Source organism: Rattus norvegicus, chromosome 2, assembly GCF_021556685.1.
Source record: "Rattus norvegicus strain SHRSP/BbbUtx chromosome 2, alternate assembly SHRSP_T2T, whole genome shotgun sequence".
In the NCBI taxonomy this organism is placed as follows: domain Eukaryota; kingdom Metazoa; phylum Chordata; class Mammalia; order Rodentia; family Muridae; genus Rattus; species Rattus norvegicus.
The window spans coordinates 188,217,187-188,239,959 of record NC_141535.1 but is presented as its reverse complement, the minus strand read 5'-3'; the positions used below and the strand labels follow the sequence as shown (position 1 = coordinate 188,239,959).

The 22,773-nt window shown below is 42.0% G+C and overlaps 1 protein-coding gene and 1 long non-coding RNA gene across 2 annotated transcripts in view; one reads left to right on the top strand and one right to left on the bottom strand.

Moving 5' to 3' along the window:
* Positions 1 to 1,307: 1,307 nt before the first annotated feature.
* Hsd3b1 (hydroxy-delta-5-steroid dehydrogenase, 3 beta- and steroid delta-isomerase 1) lies at positions 1,308 to 7,374 on the top strand. Its single transcript, NM_001007719.3, is given in 4 exon segments — positions 1,308 to 1,397; positions 1,532 to 1,738; positions 3,391 to 3,555; positions 6,223 to 7,374. Coding segments are annotated over 3 exon segments (1,122 nt in total). The 5' UTR covers positions 1,308 to 1,397; positions 1,532 to 1,593; the 3' UTR covers positions 7,035 to 7,374.
* Positions 7,375 to 7,560: 186 nt separating this feature from the next.
* LOC147996446 (uncharacterized) overlaps positions 7,561 to 22,773 on the bottom strand; it is a 26,863-nt gene continuing 11,650 nt past the window's right edge. Inside the window, exon 3 of the long non-coding RNA XR_015676660.1 lies at positions 7,561 to 8,167. This is a non-coding gene — a long non-coding RNA (uncharacterized LOC147996446). The remainder of the gene's footprint in view (positions 8,168 to 22,773) is intronic.

Below are 22,773 nucleotides of genomic sequence, written 5' to 3'. Positions count from 1 at the left end.
CTTTCCCTCCGTTTCCTACATTCTGAACTCAGTAGCTACTGCACTTGTTCTGCGTACCTTTTCCTTAATTCATGATTTTTATTCACTTTACATCCTGGCTATGCCTCCCTTCCCTCTTCTCCTCACAGTTCCACCCTCACAAATGCCTCTCCCCAAGACCATTTCCCATCTCCCCATTCACAAAAAAAGGAAACCCCCACACCCAACCCTACCCCAGGTACCCACCCACCCTGGGACAACAAGGTACAACAGGACTGAGAACATCCTCTTTCACAGAGGCCTGACCAGGCAGTCCAGATAGGGGAAGGGCACTAATACATGGCAACAAAATCAGAGACAGTCCCTGCTTCACGTAGAGACATGAAGGCCAAGCTGGATCATTTGCTGCAAATATATAGGAGCCCTAGGTCAAGCCCCTGCATGCCCCAGTACTTTCACAACTCTTCCACCTAACTCCCTTAGCACCTCCCGATGTTTGGCTGTGGGTCTCTGCATCTGTTTCCAACCTATGTTAGATGAAGCCTCTCAGGAGACAGTTATGCTAGGTTCCTGTGTATAAGCGTAGCAGAGTGTCATTCACAGCACCGAGGCTGGATCTCTCACATGGGATGGGTCTCAAGGTGTTAAGTAGGGCCTCCAGGAAAGCAGGCCTGCACATGTACATTATAATGAACTCTGTAAATGTATAACTAGTTGTATGGCTTCATTTCTTAATAAAGTATATTAAAGACAATGTTAGCATATACATTAAAAACTATTTTTATAAAAAATATTTTGAATAATAAAAAGAATATTTTGAAATCTCAATAAATGCTTACTGGGTTGCATTGCAGACATTCATAAAATAAATTCAAATTCTTGTAGAAAGTTGATATAATTATTCGTAGATTCAATCTACTAAACTTCTAATTCTTTTTTTGTTTTGGTTTGGTTTGCTTTTAAAGACAAGGTCTCACTATATAGCCCTGGCTATCCAGGAACTCATTATGTACACCAGGCTGGCCATGAACTCACCTTGCTCTGCCTTTAGAGTGCTGGGATTAAATGCATGCACTCCACTACTGCTCCCATTTTTCTAATTCTTTAGTATTTTCTTTCTGTTGCTCCATTTTACATTAACGATAATACTGTGAGAAGTGCACATGTACAAACAAAATAGTCGTTATCACAAGGGAGCCTTGAAGCTGACATTTCTTCCTGTGTCAAGAATGAAGGACAGAATGTTTATCAATCACTGGGAAGGAGGGACCACAGAGAAGAATAAATAATGACCACAACGCAAGTGTGAGTCAAGATATGGTGAGTCAGAAGACCAGGGAATAAAACTCTAGTCCTGATCTGAGGGCTGAGGAGAGCCGCATCCAGACTTTCTCATCTGATTTTGAACAATTTAGCAGGTTGGATTTTATTTTGTTTCATTTTATTTTAGCTTCTCTTGCTGATAGTGTGCTCATAGTGTGCAAGCAAAAATTGGGTAGAGGGAATTCAAGGAATGACTGGAAAACTGGTTTCATTGGATCTTTTTGTCTAGCCCTCCTCAGGATCACCATACATCACCACTGCTCCGCCTGTGATCTGCTTCCTGGGTTGACCATGCCTGGATGGAGCTGCCTGGTGACAGGAGCAGGAGGGTTTGTGGGCCAGAGGATCATCCGGATGTTGGTGCAGGAGAAAGAACTGCAGGAGGTCAGGGCTCTGGACAAAGTCTTCAGACCAGAAACCAAGGAGGAATTCTCTAGTGAGTCAGAGGCTCTGTTTGTGTGACTGTTGGGAGTGATCACTGAGGATTGGGAGGGCTTCTTGTCTAGCAAATATGGAGAAGCACTTGGAACTTAAGGCTTCTCCCATGCTCAAACACATCAGGAAGATTCATGACCACACAGCATATAATACACCACACAGCTGTAGGTCTAGAGTCTGACTTGTGTCTGATCTAGAGATAGTGGCCACAAGGACAACTGCTGGAGCTCCAGACCTCTGTCTTTCTTCCCAAGTGGCAATCTCACAGTTGTGTTCTTCCTGTAAGGTAAAATTAGTATATATTGGTCTACGGGAAGGATGCTGGGTTGGGGGCCTCCACAGAGGGTCCCTGCCTTTTCTACTTGGTCTGGTTGTTTGTTCCTTTCCTTGTGTGGCTCGGCAGAGGACACTCAGTGAGCATTCTCCAACATGGAGTTGAAATAAAAAGTCAAATCAGTGAGTAAAAGAGAGACAGAGAAGGCAGAGAATGAAAGACTGAATCACACAGAGCATATACGAAACAGTATAATGACCAGGGTCAGGTGAGGGCCATGGACTCCTCACCTCCTTTCTCCAACGTCATTCCCCTCTATCCTTCATCTCCACAGAGGAAATGACAGAAGACTTGTCTGGAGTCTGGCATTCTTCTTAGCTGAAATTGCTGCTCCTAGGGCAAGAGCAAGCTCTGGAATGACAGTGCAGATTCTTAGCTGCATTGTCTTCACACCCTCAAGATATCCCTGCAGGGACCATAGGAAAAGAGCCTCAGCTATGGGGACAGTGTCAGGAACTGGTGCAGACTGCCTATGTCACATACTCCTTTGTGAGGAATTTATCTGACTACGTAATTAACAGGGTCCCCCTGTGGATTCCATAGAAGCTAAAGGTACTGATGCATCCACGGCCCTGGCTTCCTGTCTGCAGCCGAGTCCTCTTATGGGCTGACTTGTACTCAGCATCGATAAATGCTTCTGTTAACTGCTGTATGCTGACTGACAGTTCTCTCAGAGGCTCCATTCCCATCTCTGTAATTCAGATAGCTCTTCCTTTGTTCTCAGTCCAGACCCAGAATATCAAGACCTATCAAGGTCAGGGCTGAAATATCTTTGTGCCTCACTCTTCTGAATCCATCTCACTGGAACTCTGGAGGACATAATCTGGTTATTCTGTTGCTGGTACATATTTCTCTCCTGTCTTCACACCTGTGTAGTGTATACCAAAGATTGGTGTCACTGCCTCCAGAATCAGAACTCCGGCTATTGTTACTCCTTCAAATCCTAAGAGTATTTCCTCATTCTCTATCAACTAAATCCTAGCCTCCCTCCTTACATTTGAGTGCCACCTCCTCTCTGGTTACTTTAATGAATATAGGAATTTCCCATAATTCCTTGTTTATGTGTAAAGCACAAATGGCATCTTACTGCTCAGATGCATTTTCTACAAAGGGATGGGGTGGAAATAGATGCTTCCTCCTACCCTACAGATGCTACATTCTGATTTTTGAGCGTTTATGCTTCCTTCAGTAGAATGGCCTCCTCCCCAGTGTCTTCCCCCCATAGCTTCCCTTGAAGGTCTAAGTAACTGACACCTGTGTTAGGAAATTTCCATCCCATGCAGAAAGCTTCCCAAGGATCTGCTTTGTGTCCACAGAGCTGCAGACAAAGGCCAAGGTGACAATGTTAGAAGGAGATATTCTGGATGCCCAGTACCTGAGGAGAGCGTGCCAGGGCATCTCTGTTGTCATCCACACCGCTGCTGTCATTGATGTCTCACATGTCCTACCCAGGCAGACCATCCTAGATGTCAATCTGAAAGGTACAGTACCTGAGGACAACATGGAGCATGTAGGAAAATGAGAAGAGAAGAACAGGTAGTGGGGGGGGGGACTCCTAATTGGAACATGCTGTGCCCACACACATCTCTGACAGCACTGCTCACAGTCCTGATATTTCCTTAAGATTTTATTTTCTTTTGTCTCTGCATCACTGCTATGTATGATTGGTATGATGAGTGCTGATGGGGAAAGAAAATGGCATCAGATCGCTGGTCCTGGTGTTACAGGTGGTTGTGAAAAGCTACGTGAGAGCTAAACTCTTAAGCTCTTTGCCATCCCTCTTGTCCCTAGTCTCCAGTGAAGAAAACAGGCTGCGGGTGGTGGGGGAGGAACATGATTAAGACTCCAGATGAGGAAGGGAATGAAGCTTTAGAGTCAAGCTCCCAGTCCACTTCCCCTTCATCCCAGTGCAGTTGCATTCCAAGACCCAACCCTCCATGTCCACCTAGCCAGGGCCAGCTTCCAGGACAGATCCAGCCATTAGACAGTCCAGTGTGATTTACCGTAGTTCTGTGAGAGCCACCCTGCACCCATGCGGCAAGTTGTCCCTGGCAGAGACCAGAGTAAAGCTCTTTCACAGAACCATGCTGGGAAGAATGAACCAGCTCTTGTCCTCCCATGCACTTTCCTTAGGAGACATTAACTCCCATGTCTTTAACATAAGTTCTCAGCCCACTGTGGCCCTCCTCTGGAGGAGGTAAGGGTTTTTCCCATGATCTTCTTCTTTTTCTCTATTTTACTTTTAGTCAGTCTTTCTGAAGTATAGCTTCATAATGTTATAAGTTATGATGAAGCAGGTAAATTCACATGGGATTTCTATGTAATATCCTCACTTGCACCACCAAGGACCAATCTCTTTATCACCACTACACCCTCCTCCATATAAGTTCTTTTTTGGTTAATTTATCCTCTCATACAGTAGACCTCAACTGCAGCATCCTCTCCATCTTTCCACCCCCCTACTTCCTTCATCAGCTTCCTCACCTCCTTCATTCCCATCCATTCCTCCCATGTTTCCTTTCAGAAAAGGGCTGGCCTCGCAGGGATATCAATCAAACCTGACATAACAAGTTGAATTAAGACTAGACAGAGACCCTCACATTGAGACTGGATGAAGCAACCCAATAGGAGGAAAATGGTCAGAAAAGCAGGCAGAAGCATCAGAAACAGTCCCTGCTCTCTCTCTCTCTCTCTCTCTCTCTCTCTCTAGCTCTAGCTCTAGCTCTAGCTCTAGCTCTAGCTCTAGCTCTAGCTCTAGCTCTATCTCTAGCTCTCTCTCCCCCAAAACACCAAACTCCACAATGAAAACATATATACGGCCTAAGGTAGACACATGCAGGCTCCCTGATTGTTGGTTCAGTAACAGTGAGCTCCTAGGAATCAAGGTGTTTTGATTCTGTGGGTTTTCAGCTTGAGACTCAAGCCACCAGGGGAAGACCACCATGAAAATGCCTGGGGGCACAGAAGACAGGTAACAGATATTCCAGGAACCTAGGATAGAACCATCTGCAACAGGCAAATATATATATGAGTGAAGTTATGTCTAATGATATTTTGCTATACTCATAGATTGATGTCTAGCCCAATTGTCACCAGAGAGGCTTCATCCAGGACCTGATGGAAATAGATGCAGAGACCCACAGTAAAACATGAGGCAGAGTTCAGAGACTCAGGCTGAAGAAAGGGAAGAAGGGAATGTAAGAGGCAGAGTGGTCAAGGACACCACAAGAAAACCCACTTGTGTTCCTTATGTGTGACTTTCAATTTCATCACTCCAAGACTTTTTGGCAAAAGGAAAAATAATTTAGATTTTCCTGGAACACCTTCAAAATGTCCCTTCTAGTTTCTAAACCACAGCCCTGACACACATATTACTGCAGAAAGATGGCTAAGGACCCTGGTGTTCTTAGCCTGCCTCTCCACTATAATGCTCACCCACTGCATATCCCAGCAGCAGGAGACGTGAAGTGATGAGGATGGTGAATAGGGCGTTATCACTAGAGCATTGTCACACTGAGAAAATGTGTCACGGTGATAGCTATCAGCCCTCACTAGCAAACAAAACCCAAATTTAATTGGCAAATATATTAAACTTAAGAACATGAAGCCATTTCTCCAGGAATCGAATTACTGAGTGACTTTTAATGTCAACAAATGAGTGGGTGATAGTGGACTAACTCCTTGCCTGGGACATTACTTCCTTCCTCCGAGATCTGCAGGTCTGTACTGTGTCTACAGTGTCCTTCCAATCCAGGAGTGACCAGCAGTAGGCGCATATTGTTTTCAGCTTTCTTGCAGGCCCAATAGAAAGTAATATGAATGACAAATCTCGTTCTTAAAGCTATATTTCCAAATTACACAGTAGAAAGCTTTTCTTCTTCTCCAGAATTAAAGGTTTAGAAAGAGAAAGAAAGGAAGATCTGTAAAGCCTCGGCTACCAGACAGTGCGTGTCACTTATTTGATTCTTTATATTTGTTTACTTACTTTTCATTGCTCATGTGCCCGTGGCATAGTTGTGCTGATTCACAAAAAGAAAAAAGAAAAAAAAGTGCACCAGAGAGCTAGAAATAGGGTAGAAATAACAGGAAGGAGACTCTTAGATTTTATTTCCCAACACTGACACTGACGGTGTGTTGTCTGTGATTAGGTACCCAGAACATATTGGAGGCCTGCGTCGAAGCCAGTGTGCCAGCCTTCATCTACTGCAGCACAGTTGACGTTGCAGGGCCCAACTCCTACAAGAAGATCATCCTGAATGGCCATGAGGAAGAGCATCATGAAAGCACATGGTCAGATGCATACCCATACAGCAAAAGGATGGCCGAGAAGGCAGTGCTGGCAGCCAATGGGAGCATCCTGAAAAATGGTGGCACACTGCATACTTGTGCCTTAAGGCCCATGTACATTTATGGGGAGAGAAGTCCATTCCTTTCTGTCATAATACTTGCGGCCCTCAAAAATAAGGGTATTCTGAATGTTACTGGCAAATTCTCCATAGCCAATCCAGTGTATGTAGGCAATGTGGCCTGGGCACATATTCTGGCTGCCAGGGGCCTTCGAGACCCCAAGAAGTCACAAAATGTCCAAGGACAGTTCTACTACATCTCAGATGACACCCCTCACCAAAGCTATGATGATTTAAATTGCACGCTGAGCAAGGAATGGGGCCTCCGCCTTGATTCCAGCTGGAGCCTTCCTCTGCCCCTGCTCTACTGGCTTGCCTTCCTGCTGGAAACTGTGAGCTTCCTGCTGCGTCCATTTTACAACTATAGGCCACCCTTTAACTGCCACTTGGTCACACTGTCAAATAGCAAGTTCACTTTCTCCTACAAGAAAGCTCAGAGAGATCTGGGCTATGTGCCACTTGTCAGCTGGGAGGAAGCCAAGCAGAAAACCTCGGAGTGGATCGGGACACTAGTGGAGCAGCACAGGGAGACACTGGACACAAAGTCTCAGTGACAGAAAGGGGGCAAGGATGTGGTTCTGGGTGTTACCAGGTCCTCCAGCTAGGACAGAGGCACAATCCAGGTCCTGATGCCCTCTTTTGACACAGACTCTAACTCTATGTCTTTATGACTTCACTGGAAGCCTTGCTAGTCCACAAGCTTTCTTCCCTAATCCCCTGTCCAGAGACACACAGGTAGTTGTGCCTCAGCTGCTGTGACCAAAGGCTTCAGCAATGACAATTTCCTGTCACTTAGAGCTGAGTATTACTTTTCTGTTCCTCTTCAAGTCCTAAATCACATCCTGCTTTGGTTATATCTCATTGATTTATAAAGCAATAAATATTGTAATGCCTTACCTGGAGTCAGCATCTTTCTGTTCTTAGGCACTGCTGTGATTTCCCTTCCATAGCCAGGCCCTTTCACTTCACAAACAGAACAGAGAGTGCACCTCACTCATTGGAAGTAGCAATCTGAGATTAGCCTTCATCATCAAGATGTGGGTGTTATGCAGGGGTCAACAGGGAAGACTACGCATACATGAGTTTAAGTGAATAGAAAAGACTTTATTCTGTCTGCCAGATACACTAGGTGCTGAGGACCCCAGGGTAGCCCTGAGCTTTTCTTTCAGTGAGGGTTTAAGCACAAAAATGATGTTCTAGGTTGACAATTTCAGTTAATAAGAATAGACAAGAAGCAGAACAACAGAAGCTAAAAATGAAGGCTAGTAGATTATCAGGCTTTCCAAAACTGGATGGACTTTGAAGGATTAGAACTTTGTTTTGGTTTTGACAGGAGGTTCTGTCTACATTCTGAGTTTTATGGCCCAAGTGGTATTGCCATCATGGTGTCAGTTATGCTAAAGTCTGTGTCCCTGTTACTATGGGCAGGAACTGTGATTGACATAGATTAGCTCATTTTATACTCCCCAGACAGGTAGCAAGGACTATCATTCCTGCATCATAGGTGATGAATCTTCATCTCCACCTCCCTGTCTGGATGTTGGAAAGTTGTCCACTTCACCAGAGAGACCGAAATGAACCTTCTCATATTCTCCTTGCACCTTTCACTTGCTTGTAAAAGGGACATCAGTGAGTGTCCAGGCTCACCAGAATCTTAAGGAAACTGGGTATTCCTGAAGAAACAGGCCTAGAAAGAGAGAGACAGAGAAGGGCAAACTCTCAGCCACAACCTGTAATGTCAATGTCCTTAAAGATTCTAGAACACATGTAGTTATATTTGTTTGTTTGTTTTGGGTTTTTTTTACTGGTTATTTTTATTTACATTTCAAATGTTATTCCCTTTCTCCATTTCCTGGCCATAAGCCCCCTATCCCATCACCCCCCTTCTTCTATGAGTGTGTTCCCCCTCCCCAACCACCCACTTACTACCCCCTCTGACATTCCCCTGCAATGGCCTTGGCAGGATCAAGGGCTTCACATAGAGATATTTGTGATAGTTTGATCATTCGTTAATTAACTAATTAATAACCACCTATTTATACTTTAGAGTGTACATGATAAAGACAAGCCTAAGTTCCTCGAAGCTTAGAAGGAAGAGAACTGATTCAATCACACATGTGTTTTCACTCAGTCTAGAATGTGGAAGACATTATCCCTATCTCCTGATTTAATACCAGTCCTTTCATCTTCTACCTCTTCAGCTCATTTCTGCATGGCATTCTCTGACACTGTGCCCTTTCTTTCCTTCCAGTTCTCTCCTTAACCTTTTCAATGTGTCCAAGAAGCCAGTCAGATAATGTGTTGTAATGTAAGGAGAACAGAGCTCTTAACCAACAATTAACAGACAGTTGTCCATTCCACACAGACAGAAGTAAAGAATGCTATTTTAGGTAACAGTAGTCCTTACTGAAGCCCTTACTGGAGCCAAGGGAAATAAGAGGTGGGACAAGACTTAATCTGGGTTTAGTAAGTGACATGGGGTGTCCTAAGTGTCAAATAGAACTGAGCATTAGACAAGGGTAGTCAGTAGGGACCCAGCACAGTGTCCAGTGGATGTTCTGTTTAAAAAATCACCTGCCAGAGAGTGTCAGGGTTCCAAAGGATATTAATACTTGATACTGGATCTCCAAATACTGGACTGTGAGCATTGGGCAACAGAGAAAGTAGGTCAAGGAAGAGGGTAAATGTGTGATCATCCATCTGGATAAAGTGGGGATATATCTGTTCCTTCTTGATATGTTGTCCCAAAAATTTATTTTAGCAAATGTGATGGTTTGCCCATCTCAGCCCAGGGAGTGGTACTATTAGAAGCTGTGGCCTTGTTGGAGGATTGTGTCACTGTGGGGGTCAACTTGGAGACCCTCTCCCTAGTTGACTGAGGATGCCCACTCTGCTCTTGGCTTCGTTCAAATGAACATATAGGACTCTCAGCTCCTCCTGCACCATGCCTGCCTGGATGCTGCCAGGCTCCCTTGATGATAATAGTGAACTCATGCACCTGTAAGCCAGCCCCAATTAAATGCTATCTTCTATAAGACTTGCCTTGGTTGTAGTCTCTGTTCACAGGCATAAAACCTTAATTAAGAAAGAAGTTGGGGGTGGTTAGTGGGAGTCCCAAACCCGCGGATCCCTGCCCGCAGCAGCTCTCTGCTCCCAAACCCCGTGGGAGAGAGACCTCACCGCCTGGTCAGGTGGGCACTCCTGAGGCTGCAGAGCAGAAGAGACAACCAACACTGCCCACCCCTGCTCACATCCCTGGCCCAAGAGGAAATGGTATACGGCCTCTGGGTTCCCGTAGAGGAGGGCCTAGGAGCAGCAGGTCCTCTGCATCTGAGACACCGCCAGAACCTGAAGGGACTGACCTGATAAACAGTTCTCTGCACCCAAATCCCGTGGGAGGGAGAGCTAAACCTTCAGAGAGGCAGACACACCTGGGAAACCAGAAGAGACTGCACTCTGCACACACCTCTGACGCCAGAGGAAAACACCAAATGCCATCTGGAACCCTGGTGCACGGAAGCTCCCAGAAAGGGCAGCACAGATCTTCCTGGTTGCTGCCGCCGAGGAGAGCTCATAAGCAACACCCCACGAGCAAACTTGAGCTTCGGAACCACAGGTAAGACCAAATTTTCTGCTGCGAGTGACCTGCCTGGTGAACCCAAGACGCAGGCCCACAGGAACAGCTGAAGACCTGTAGATAGGAAAAACTATACGCCTGAAAGCAGAACATTCTGTCCCCGTAATTGGCTGAAAGAAAACAGGAAAACAGGTCTACAGCACTCCTGACACACAGGCGTATAGGACAGTCTAGCCACTGTCAGAAATAGCAGAACAAAGTAACACTACAGATAATCTGATGGCGAGAGGCAAGTGCAGGAACCCAAGCAACAGAAATCAAGACTACATGGCATCATCAGAGCCCAATTCTCCCACCAAAGCAAACACGGAATATCCAAACACACCAGAAAAGCAAGATCTAGTTTCAAAATCATACTTGATCATGATGCTGGGGAACTTCAAGAAAGACGTGAAGAACTCCCTTAGAGAACAAGTAGAAGCCTACAGAGAGGAATCGCAAAATCCCTGAAAGAATTCCAGGAAAACACAATCAAACAGTTGAAGGAATTAAAAATGGAAATAGAAGCAATCAAGAAAGAACACATGAAAACAACCCTGGATATAGAAAACCAAAAGAAGAGACAAGGAACTGTAGATACCAGCTTCACCAACAGAATACTAGAGATGGAAGATAGAATCTCAGGAGCAGAACATTCCATAGAAATCATTGACTCAACTGTCAAAGATAATGTAAAGCAGAAAAAGCTACTGGTCCAAAACATACAGGAAATCCAGGACTCAATGAAAAGATCAAACCTAAGGATAATAGGTATAGAAGAGAGTGAAGACTCCCAGCTCAAAGGACCAGTAAATATCTTCAACAAAATCATAGAAGAAAACTTCCCTAACCTAAAAAAAAGAGATACCCATAAGCATACAAGAAGCCTACAGAACTCCAAATAGATTGGACCAGAAAAGAAACACCTCCTGTCACATAATAGTCAAAACACCAACGCACAAAATAAAGAAAGAATATTAAAAGCAGTAAGGGAAAAAGGTCAAGTAACATATAAAGGCAGACCTATCAGACTCAAACCAGACTTTTCGCCAGAAACTATGAAAGCCAGAAGATCCTGGACAGATGTCATACAGACCCTAAGAGAACACAAATGCCAGCCCAGGTTACTGTATCCTGCAAAACTCTCAATTAACATAGATGGAGAAACCAAGCTATTCCATGACAAAACCAAAATTACACAATATCTTTCTACAAATCCAGCACTACAAAGGATAATAAAGGGTAAAGCCCAACATAAGGAGGCAAGCTATACCCTAGAAGAAGCAAGAAACTAATCGTCTTGGCAACAAAACAAAGAGAAGAAAAGCACACAAACATAAACTCACATCCAAATATGAATATAACAGGAAGCAATAATCACTATTCCTTAATATCTCTCAACATCAATGGCCTCAACTCCCCAATAAAAAGACATAGATTAACAAACTGGATACGCAACGAGGACCCTGCATTCTGCTGCCTACAGGAAACACACCTCAGAGACAAAGACAGACACTACCTCAGAGTGAAAGGCTGGAAAACAACTTTCCAAGCAAATGGTCTGAAGAAGCAAGCTGGAGTAGCCATTCTAATATCAAATAAAATCAATTTTCAACTAAAATTCATCAAAAAAGATAAGGAAGGACGGGGCTGGGGATTTAGCTCAGTGGTAGAGCCCTTACGGACACTTCATATTCATCAAAGGGAAAATCCACCAAGATGAACTCTCAATCCTAAATATCTATGTGCCAAATGCACGGGTACCTACATTCATAAAAGAAACATTACTAAAGCTCAAAGCACACATTGCACCTCACACAATAATAGTAGGAGATTTCAACACCCCACTCTCATCAATGGACAGATCATGGAAACAGAAATTAAACAGAGACGTAGACAGACTAAGAGAAGTCATGAGCCAAATGGACTTAACAGATATTTATAGAACACTCTATCCTAAAGCAAAAGGATATACCTTCTTCTCAGCTCCTCATGGTACGTTCTCCAAAATTGACCATATAATTGGTCAAAAACCGGACCTCAACAGGTACAGAAAGATAGAAATAATCCCAGGCGTGCTATTGGACCACCAAGGCCTAAAACTGGTCTTCAATAACAATAAGGGAAGAATGCCCACATATACGTGGAAATTGAACAATGCTCTACTCAATGATAACCTGGTCAAGGAAGAAATAAAGAAAGAAATTAAAGAGTTTTTAGAATTTAATGAAAATGAAGGTACAACATACCCAAACTTATGGGACACAATGAAAGCTGTGCTAAGAGGAAAACTCATAGCGCTGAGTGCCTGCAGAAAGAAACAGGAAAGAGCATATGTCAGCAGCTTGACAGCACACCTAAAAGCTCTAGAACAAAAAGAAGCAAATACACCCAGGAGGAGTAGAAGGCAGGAAATAATCAAACTCAGAGCTGAAACCAACCAAGTAGAAACAAAAAGGACCATAGAAAGAATCAACAGAACCAAAAGTTGGTTCTTTGAGAAAATCAACAAGATAGATAAACCCTTAGCCAGACTAACGAGAGGACACAGAGAGTGTGTCCAAATTAACAAAATCAGAAATGAAAAGGGAGACATAACTACAGATTCAGAAGAAATTCAAAAAAATCATCAGATCTTACTATTAAAGGTTATATTCAACAAAACTTGAAAATCTGCAGGAAATGGACAATTTCCTAGACAAGTACCAGGTACCAAGGTTAAATCAGGAACAGATAAACCAGTTAAACAACCCCATAACTCCTAAGGAAATAGAAGCAGTCATTAAAGGTCTCCCAACCAAAAAGAGCCCAGGTCCAGACGGGTTTAGTGCAGAATTCTATCAGACCTTCATAGAAGACCTCATACCAATATTATCCAAACTATTCCACAAAATTGAAACAGATGGATCACTACCGAATTCCTTCTATGAAGCCACAATTACTCTTATACCTAAACCACACAAAGACCCAACAAAGAAGGAGAACTTCAGACCAATTTCCCTTATGAATATCGACGCAAAAATACTCAATAAAATTCTGGCAAACCGAATCCAAGAGCACATCAAAACAATCATCCACTATGATCAAGTAGGCTTCATCCCAGGCATGCAGGGATGGTTTAATATACGGAAAACCATCAACGTGATCCATCATATAAACAAACTGAAAGAACAGAACCACATGATCATTTCATTAGATGCTGAGAAAGCATTTGACAAAATTCAACACCCCTTCATGATAAAAGTCCTGGAAAGAATAGGAATTCAAGGCCCATACCTAAACATAGTAAAACCCATATACAGCAAACCAGTTGCTAACATTAAACTAAACGGAGAGAAACTTGAAGCAATCCCACTAAAATCAGGGACTAGACAAGGCTGCCCACTCTCTCCCTACTTATTCAATATAGTTCTTGAAGTTCTAGCCAGAGCAATCAGACAACAAAAGGAGATCAAGGGGATACAGATAGGAAAAGAAGAAGTCAAAATATCACTATTTGTAGATGATATGATAGTATATTTAAGTGATCCCAAAAGTTCCACCAGAGAACTACTAAAGCTGATAAACAACTTCAGCAAAGTGGCTGGGTATAAAATTAACTCAAATAAATCAGTAGCCTTCCTCTACACAAAAGAGAAACAAGCCGAGAAAGAAATTAGGGAAACGACACCCTTCATAATAGACCCAAATAATATAAAGTACCTCGGTGTGACTTTAACCAAGCAAGTAAAAGATTTGTACAATAAGAACTTCAAGACTGTGAAGAAAGAAATTAAAGAAGTCCTCAGAAGATGGAAAGATCTCCCATGCTCATGGATTGGCAGGATTAATACAGTAAAAATGGCCATTTTACCAAAAGCGATCTACAGATTCAATGCAATCCCCATCAAAATACCAATCCAATTCTTCAAATAGTTAGACAGAACAATTTGCAAATTCATCTGGAATAACAAAAAACCCAGGATAGCTAAAACTATCCTCAACAATAAAAGGACTTCAGGGGGAATCACTGTCCCTGAACTCAAGCAGTATTACAGAGCAATAGTGATAAAAACTGCATGGTATTGGTACAGAGACAGACAGATAGACCAATGGAATAGAATTGAAGACCCAGAAATGAACCCACACACCTATGGTCACTTGATTTTTGACAAAGGAGCCAAAACCATCCAATGGAAAAAATATAGCATTTTCAGCGTATGGTGCTGGTTCAACGGAGGTCAGCAGGTAGAAGAATGCAGATCGATCAATGCTTATCACCCTGTACAAAGCTTAAGTCCAAGTGGATCAAGGACCTCCACATCAAACCAGATACACTCAAACTAATAGAAGAAAAACTAGGGAAGCATCTGGAACACATGGGCATTGGAAAAAATTTCCTGAACAAAACACCAATGGCTTATGCTCTAAGATCAAGAATCGACAAATGGGATCTCATAAAACTGCAAAGCTTCTGTAAGGCAAAGGACACTGTGGTTAGGACAAAACGGCAACCAACAGATTGGGAAAAGATCTTTACCAATCCTACAACTGATAGAGGCCTTATATCCAAAATATAGGAAGAACTCAAGAAGTTAGACTGCAGGGAGACAAATAACCCTATTAGAAAATGGGGCTCAGAGCTAAACAAAGAATTCACAGCTGAGGAATGCCGAATGGCTGAGAAACACCTAAAGAAATGTTCAACATCTTTAGTCATAAGGGAAATGCAAATCAAAACAACCCTGAGATTTCACCTCACACCAGTGAGAATGGCTAAGATCAAAAACTCAGGTGACAGCAAATGCTGTCGAGGATGCAGAGAAAGAGGAAAACTCCTCCATTGTTGGTGGGATTGCAGACTGGTACACCCACTCTGGAAATCAGTCTGGAGGTTCCTCAGAAAATTGGACATTGAACTGCCTGAGGATCCAGCTATACCTCTCTTGGGCATATACCCAAAAGATGCCCCAACATATAAAAGAGACACATGCTCCACTATGTTCATCGCAGCCTTATTTATAATAGCAGAAGCTGGAAAGAACCCAGATACCCTTCAACAGAGGAATGGATACAGAAAATGTGGTACATCTACACAGTGGAATATTATTCAGCTATCAAAAACAACGAGTTTATGAAATTCGTAGGCAAATGGTTGGAACTGTAAAATATCATCCTGAGTGAGTTAACCCAATCACAGAAAAACACACATGGTATGCACTCATTGATAAGTTGCTATTAGCCCAAATGCTTGAATTATCCTAGATGCCTAGAACAAATGAAACTCAAGACGGATGATCAAAATGTGAATGCTTCACTCCTTCTTTAAAACGGGAACAAGAATACCCTTGTCAGGGAATAGAGAGGCAAAGATTAAAACAGACACAGAAGGAACACCCATTCAGAGCCTGCCCCACATGTGGCCCATACATATACAGCCATCCAATTAGACAAGATGGATGAGGCAAAGAAGTGCAGGCCGACAGGAGCCGGATGTAGATCGCTCCTGAGAGACACAGCCAGAATTCAGCAAATACAGAGGCGAATGCCAGCAGCAACCACTGAACTGAGAATAGGACCCCCGTTGAAGGAATCAGAGAAAGAACTGGAAGAGCTTGAAGGGGCTCGAGATCCCATATGTACAACAATGCCAAGCAATCAGAGCTTCCAGGGACTAAGCCACTACCTAAAGACTATACATGGACTGACCCTGGACTCTGACCTCATAGGTAGCAATGAATATCCTAGTAAGAGCACCAGTGGAAGGGGAAGCCCTGGGTCCTGCTAAGACTGAACCCCCAGTGAACTAGATTGTTGGGGGGAGGGCGGCAATGGGGGGAGGGTTGGGAGGGGAACACCCATAAGGAAGGGGAGGGGGGAGGGGGATTTTGCCCGGAAACCGGGAAAGGGAATAACACTTGAAATGTATATAAGAAATACTCAAGTTAATAAAAAAGAAAGAAAGAAAGAAAGAAAGAAAGAAAGAAAGAAAGAAAGAAAGAAAGAAAGAAAGAAAGAAAGAAAGAAGTTGGGGCAAGGGACTGGGGTTTTGTTGTGATGGTCCTGAAGATGCTTTTGTTTGGAAGAATATGGATTTGGGGACTTTGGATTTGGAAAGCAGTGGAAGGCTTTACCTGGGGCTAAATTGGACTATGCTAGAAGGAATACGAAAGACTTTGTTGCTAAGAGTAGTTTGAATTGTGCTGACCTGACCCAAGAGGTTTCAGAGGAGAGGAATTTTAGTACATGGCATAGAGATTGTTTCTGTTGTAGTCTATTAAAGAATGTGGCCACTTTTTGCCTGAGGCTAAGGTGAAGACACTGAGATTAATTGCCTTAATTGCATTGACAAAGGAAGTCCCAGAAATGCTCTTCATAGACTTTGTTCTCTGGTTAAGTCTCATGAGGGGCATTTTAAACAAGTGTAGCCAGCTGAGAAAGGAAAACTATAAAATATAAAGTTTGAGTATTAATGGGATATTAGAAAGTCAAATGGAACTGAATCCTGTATTCAAGGAGATAACAAATTAAGGGAATAGGACTTTTGGGCAAGATCCTACCTGCTAAATTTAGAACCAGGCATGGTGGTACACAGCTTTAATCCCAGGATACAGGTATGCAGGTCTCTGAGTTCTAGGTCAATTTACAGAACAAGATTACAGACAGCCAAGCTTAGGTAGTGAAGGAGTTGGAAAACAGGAAGAGATAATGGAATAGAATTAGGAATGCCATGCTCCTGCCCCAGTAAGCAGAAGGACTCAGCAGCTTTGGCCATATGGCTCTGGATTTAGAGTCCAGAATAAAAGGGATGACTGGGACAATTGATGCTAGTTAGCTGGAGCTTATAAATTAGTGGTGATTAACTAGAGACCAGCATCACTGAGGTGAAATCTTCTGGGAAGTATTTTCTGAGAACACAAAGAAACTGTGTTCCAGAGATAGACAAGGTTGTACCTCGTGCTACAGCTATACTTGGTAATGTATACAATTCATCCAGGTGGTACTGGTTTTGAAGGCATGAGGGCAATATAAAGAACAGCTGAGGCTTGTCACTCTGAGAAGCCATGGAGGGTCATTGGTTAAGGTGCAGCCCCAGTTGCAATATAAAACCCAGGACTAAGGAGGTATGCAAAAATATTGAGGCTTAGCACCATGAATAGAGCCTATGAGAGGTTATTGATAAAGCCTAGTTGCAGCAGAAGACCCCAGCATATTGGAGATGCCAGTACCAGAGAGTGACCATCAAGAGCAGCAGTGGCAATGGAGGGGATCAAGGATCAAACCTGAGCTATAGGGGGCAGATCTGAAGAAGTGACACCAGCAATTTGGAGGAGTCCAGAAAATCACGTGTGGACCCTAGACATTGAAAGAAGAAGTTAGAGTTCCCTGCACCCAAATTCCATAGGGAAGAGAACTGACCACCCAGGAGTGCAGACATCCTGAGACCGCAGGACAGACTGCCACCCCTTCACACCTCAGCCCAAATCCGTGGTCCAAGGGGAAACTGCACAGTACCTCTGGACACAGGGATATAGGAACAGACAGCTGCCTATACCCGCAGTTCTGGTCTTTGCCCAGGACTGAACTGAACCAGACAAATAGCTCCCTGCACCCAAATCCTGTGCGGGAGAGAGCTGGAGCCTCAGAAGTGTGGGTACCCCTGAGAAGTCAGAGGAGACTACCCTCTGGCCAAAGTCCAGACCCAAGAGGGAATCACATAGTGCCAACTGTGCCCGCTGGGTGCAAGGACCTATGAGTAATCAGGGGCAGGATGCATTATTCCTGCCCATGCCTAGAGCTAGAAGACAGTCACCAGGAGCACCTACACACCTGAAATCAGAACACCTGTTCTCAGGAAAAGCTGAAAGAAAACAGGAAAACAGTTCTACAGGAGTGCCAAAACAGAGGCCTACAGCAGGGTCAAGTCACTCTCAGAAACAGAAAGACAAGCAAATACCGGAGACAACCACATGGCTAGAGGCAAGCGCAGGAATGTAAGTAACAGAAACCAAGACTACTTGGCATCAGCAGGGCCCAGTTATCCCACCAAAGAAAATACTGGATATCCAAACACACCAGAAAAGCAAGATTTAGATTTAAAATCACATTTTTTGATAATGATGGAGGACTTTAAGAAAGACATAAAGAAGTCCCTTAAAGAAATGCAGGAAAAAACAAGTAAACAAGAGGAAACTCTCAGAGAGGAAACACAAAACTCCCTGAAAGAATTACAGAAAACTCAACCAAACAGGTGAAGGAATTGAAAATGGAACTAGAAACAATAAAGAAGCACAAAGGGAGACAACTCTGGATACAGAAAACCTAAGGAAGAGACAAGGAGCTCTAGATACAAGCATCACCCATAGAATACAAGAGATAAAAGAGAGAATTTCAGGGGCAGAAGATACCATAGAAAACATCAGCACAACTGTCAAAGATAATGTAAAATGCAAAATGCTCCTAGCCTGAAACAAACAGGAAATCCAAGACACAATGAGAAGATCAAACCTAAGGATAATATGTATAGAAGAAAGTGAAGACTCCCAACTTAAAGGGTCAGTAAATATATTCAACAAAATTATAAAAGAAAACTTCCCTAACCTAAACAAAAAGATGTCCATAAATATACAAGAAGCCTACAGAACTCCAAATAGATTGGACCAGAAGAGAAATTCTTCTCATCACATAATAGTTAAAACAACAAATGCACAAAACAAAGAAAGAATATTAAAAGCAGTAAAGAGAAAAGGTCAAGTGACATATAAAGGCAGACCTATAAAAATTACACCAGACTTCTCACCAGAGACTATGAAAGCCAGAAGATTCTGGACAGGTATCATACAGAGTCTATGAGAACACAAATGCCAGCCCAAGTTACTGTATCCAGCAAAACTTTCAATTAACATAGATGGAGAAACCAAGATATTCCATGACAAAACCAAATTTACACAATATCTTTCTACAAATCCAGCCATACAAAAGATAATAGATGGAAAACTCCAACACAAGGAGAGAAACTACACTGTACAGAAAGCAAGAATATAATTTCCTTGCAATGAAACCAAAACAGGAACAAAAAAACATAATTCCACCTCTAACAATGAAAATAACAGGAAGCAACAATCACTATTCTTTAATCTCTCTCAACATTAACAGACTCAATTACCCAATAAAAAGACATAGACTAACAGACTGGATATGTAAAGAGGACCCAGAATTTTGCTGCATGCAGGAAACATACCTCAGAACAAAGACAGACACTACCTCAGAGTAAATGGCGGGAAAACAACATTCTGAGCAAATGGCCTAAAGAAACAAGCTGGAGTTGTCATTCTAATATCAAATAAAATAGACTTTCAACCAAAAGTCATTAAAAAAAGATAAAGAAGGACATTTCATATTCATCAAAGGAAAAATCCACCAAGATGAACTCAATCCTATATATCTATGTGCCAAATGCACGGGTACCTACATTCATAAAAGAAACATTACTAAAGCTCAAAGCACACATTGCACCTCACACAATAATAGTAGGAAATTTCAACGCCCCACTTTCATCAATGGACAGATCATAGAAACAGAAATTACAGAGACATAGAGAAACTAACAGAAGTTATTAACCAGATGGATTTAACAGATATTTATAGAACATTCCATCCTAAATCAAAAAGATATACCTTCTTCTCAACACCCCATGGAACCTTCCCCAAAACTGACCATATAATCACTCAAAAAACAGGCCTCAACAGATACAGGAAGATAGAAATGATTCCATGCATCCTATCACCACGCACTAAGACTGGTCTTCAAAAACAGCAATAATGACAGAAAGCTCATGTATACATGGAAGGAGAACAATGCTCTACTCAATGACAACTTGGTCAAGGAAGAAATTAAGAAAGAAATTAAAGACTTCCTAGAATTTAGTGAAAATGAACATACAACATTCCTAAACTAATGGGACAAAATGAAAGGGGTACTAAGAGGAATACCCATACCTGAGAGCCTGAAAAAAGAAACAGGAGAGAGCATATGTCAGCAGTTTGACAGCACACCTAAAAGCTCTAGAACAAAAAGAAATAAATACAGAGGAGTAGAAGGCAGGAAATAATCAAACTCAGGGCTTAAATCGACCAAGTAGAAACGAAAAGGACTATTCAAAGAATCAAAAAAAAAACAAAAAAACAAACAAAAAAACAAAAAACAAAAACCAGGAGTTGGTTCTTTGAGAAAATCAACAAGATAGATTAACCCTTAGCCAGACTAACCAGAGGTCACAGAGAATGTATCTGAATTAACAAAATCAGAAAACAAAAGGGAAACATAACAACAGAATCCAAAGAAATGAAAAAAATTGTCAGATCCTACTACAAAAGCCTATATTCAACAAAACTTGAAAATCTGGAGAAAATGGACAATTTTCTAGACAGATACCAGGTACCAAAGTTAAATAAAGAACAAATAAACCATCTAAACAACAACATAACTCCTAAAGAAGTAGAAGAAGTTAATAAAAGTCTCCCAAACAACAAAGAGCCCAGGTCCAGCTGGGTTCAGTGCAGATTATATCAGACCTTCATAGAAGACTCATACCAATACTATCCAAACTATTCCACAAAATTGAAACGGACCACTACCAAATTCCTTCTATGAAGCCACAATTACTCTTATACCTAAACCACACAAAGACCCAACAAAGAAAGAGAACTTCAGACCAATTTCCCTTATGAATATTGACACAAAAATACTCAATATACTTCTTGCAAACTGAATCCAAGAACACATCAAAACAATCATCCATCATGATCAAGTAGGCTTCATCCCAGGGATGCAGGGATGGTTTAATATATAAAAATCCATCAATGTAATCTACTATATAAACAAACTCAAAGGTAAGAACCACATGATTATTTCGTTAGATGCTGAGAAAGCATTTGACAAAATTCAACACCCCTTCATGATAAAAAGTCCTGGAAAGATCAGGAATTCAAGGCCCATATCCAAACATAATAAAAGCAATATACAGAAAACCAGTAGCTAACATCAAAATAAATGGAGAGAAACTTGAAGCAATCCCAATAAAATCAGGGACTAGACAAGGCTGCCTACTCTCTCCCTACTTATTTAATATAGTACTCAAAGTCCTAGCCAGAGCAATCAGACAGCAAAAAGAGGTCAAAGGAATACAAATTGGAAGGGAAGAAATCAAAATATCACTATTTGCGGATGATATGATAGTGTACTTATGTGACCCCAAAAGTTCCACCAGAACTACTTAACCTGATGAACATTTTTAGCAAAATGTTGGGGTATAAAATTAACTCAAACAAATCAGTAACCTTCCTCTACTTAAAGGATAAACAGGCAGAGAAAGAAATTAAGGAAACGACACCCTTCACAATAGTCCCAACTAATATAAAATATCTTGGTGTGACTTTAACCAAGCAAGTGAAAGATCTGTATGACAAGAACTTCAAGTCTCTGAAGACTAAGAAATTGAGGAAGATCTCAGAAGATGAAAAGATATTCCACATTCATGAATTGGCAGGATTAATATAGTAAAGATGGCCATTTTGCCAAAAGCAATCTACAGATTCAATGCAATCCCCATCAAAAACCCTACTAAATTCTTTATAGAGATAGAAAGAGCAATTTACAAATACATTTGGAATAACAACAAACAAGGATAGAGAAAACTATACTCAAGAATAAAAGAACTTCTGGGGGAATCACCATCCCTGACCTCAAGCAGTATTACAGAACAACAGTCATAAAAACTGTACGGTATTGGTACAGAGACAGGCAGATAGATCAGTGGAATAGTATTGAAGACCCAGAAATGAACCCACACACCTATGGTCACTTGATCTTTGACAAAGGAGCTAAAACTATGCAGTAGAAGAAAGATAGCATTTCAACAAATGATGCAGGTTCAAATGGAGGTCAGCATGTAGAAGAATGCAAATCGATCCATTCTTATCACTCTGTACAAAACTGTCCAAGTGGATCGAGGACCTCCATATCAAATCAGATACATTCAATCTAATAGAAGAAAAAGTAGGGAAGAGTCTTGAACACATGGCCACTGGGGAAATTTCCTGAACAAAATACCAATGACTTATGCTCTAAGATCAAGAATCGACAAATGGGACCTCATAAAACTGCAAAGCTTCTGTAAGGCAAAAGACACTGTCATTAGTACAAAACGGCAACCAACAAATTGGGGAAAGATCTTCACTAACCCTACATCTGATAGAGGGCTAATATCCAAAATATACAAAGAACTCAAGAAGTTAGACCACAGGGAGACAAATAACCCTATTAAAAATGAGGTACAGAGCTAAACAAAACATTCTCAGCAGAGGATTATGGAACAGCCAAAAGGTACCTAAAGAACATCCTTAGTTATCAGGGAAATGCAAATCAAAACAACCCTGAGATTCCACCTCACACCAGTCAGAATGACTAAGATAAAAACTTCAAGTGACAGCAGATGCTGGCGAGGATGTGGAGAAAGAGGAACACTCCTCCATTGTTGGTGGGATTGCAAACTGGTACACCCACTCTGGAAATCAGTCTGGAGGTTCCTCAGAAAATTTGACATTCCACTACCTGAGGACACAACTATACCTCTCTTTGGCATATACCCAAAAGATGCCCCAACATATAAAGGAGACACGTGCTCCACTATGTTCATA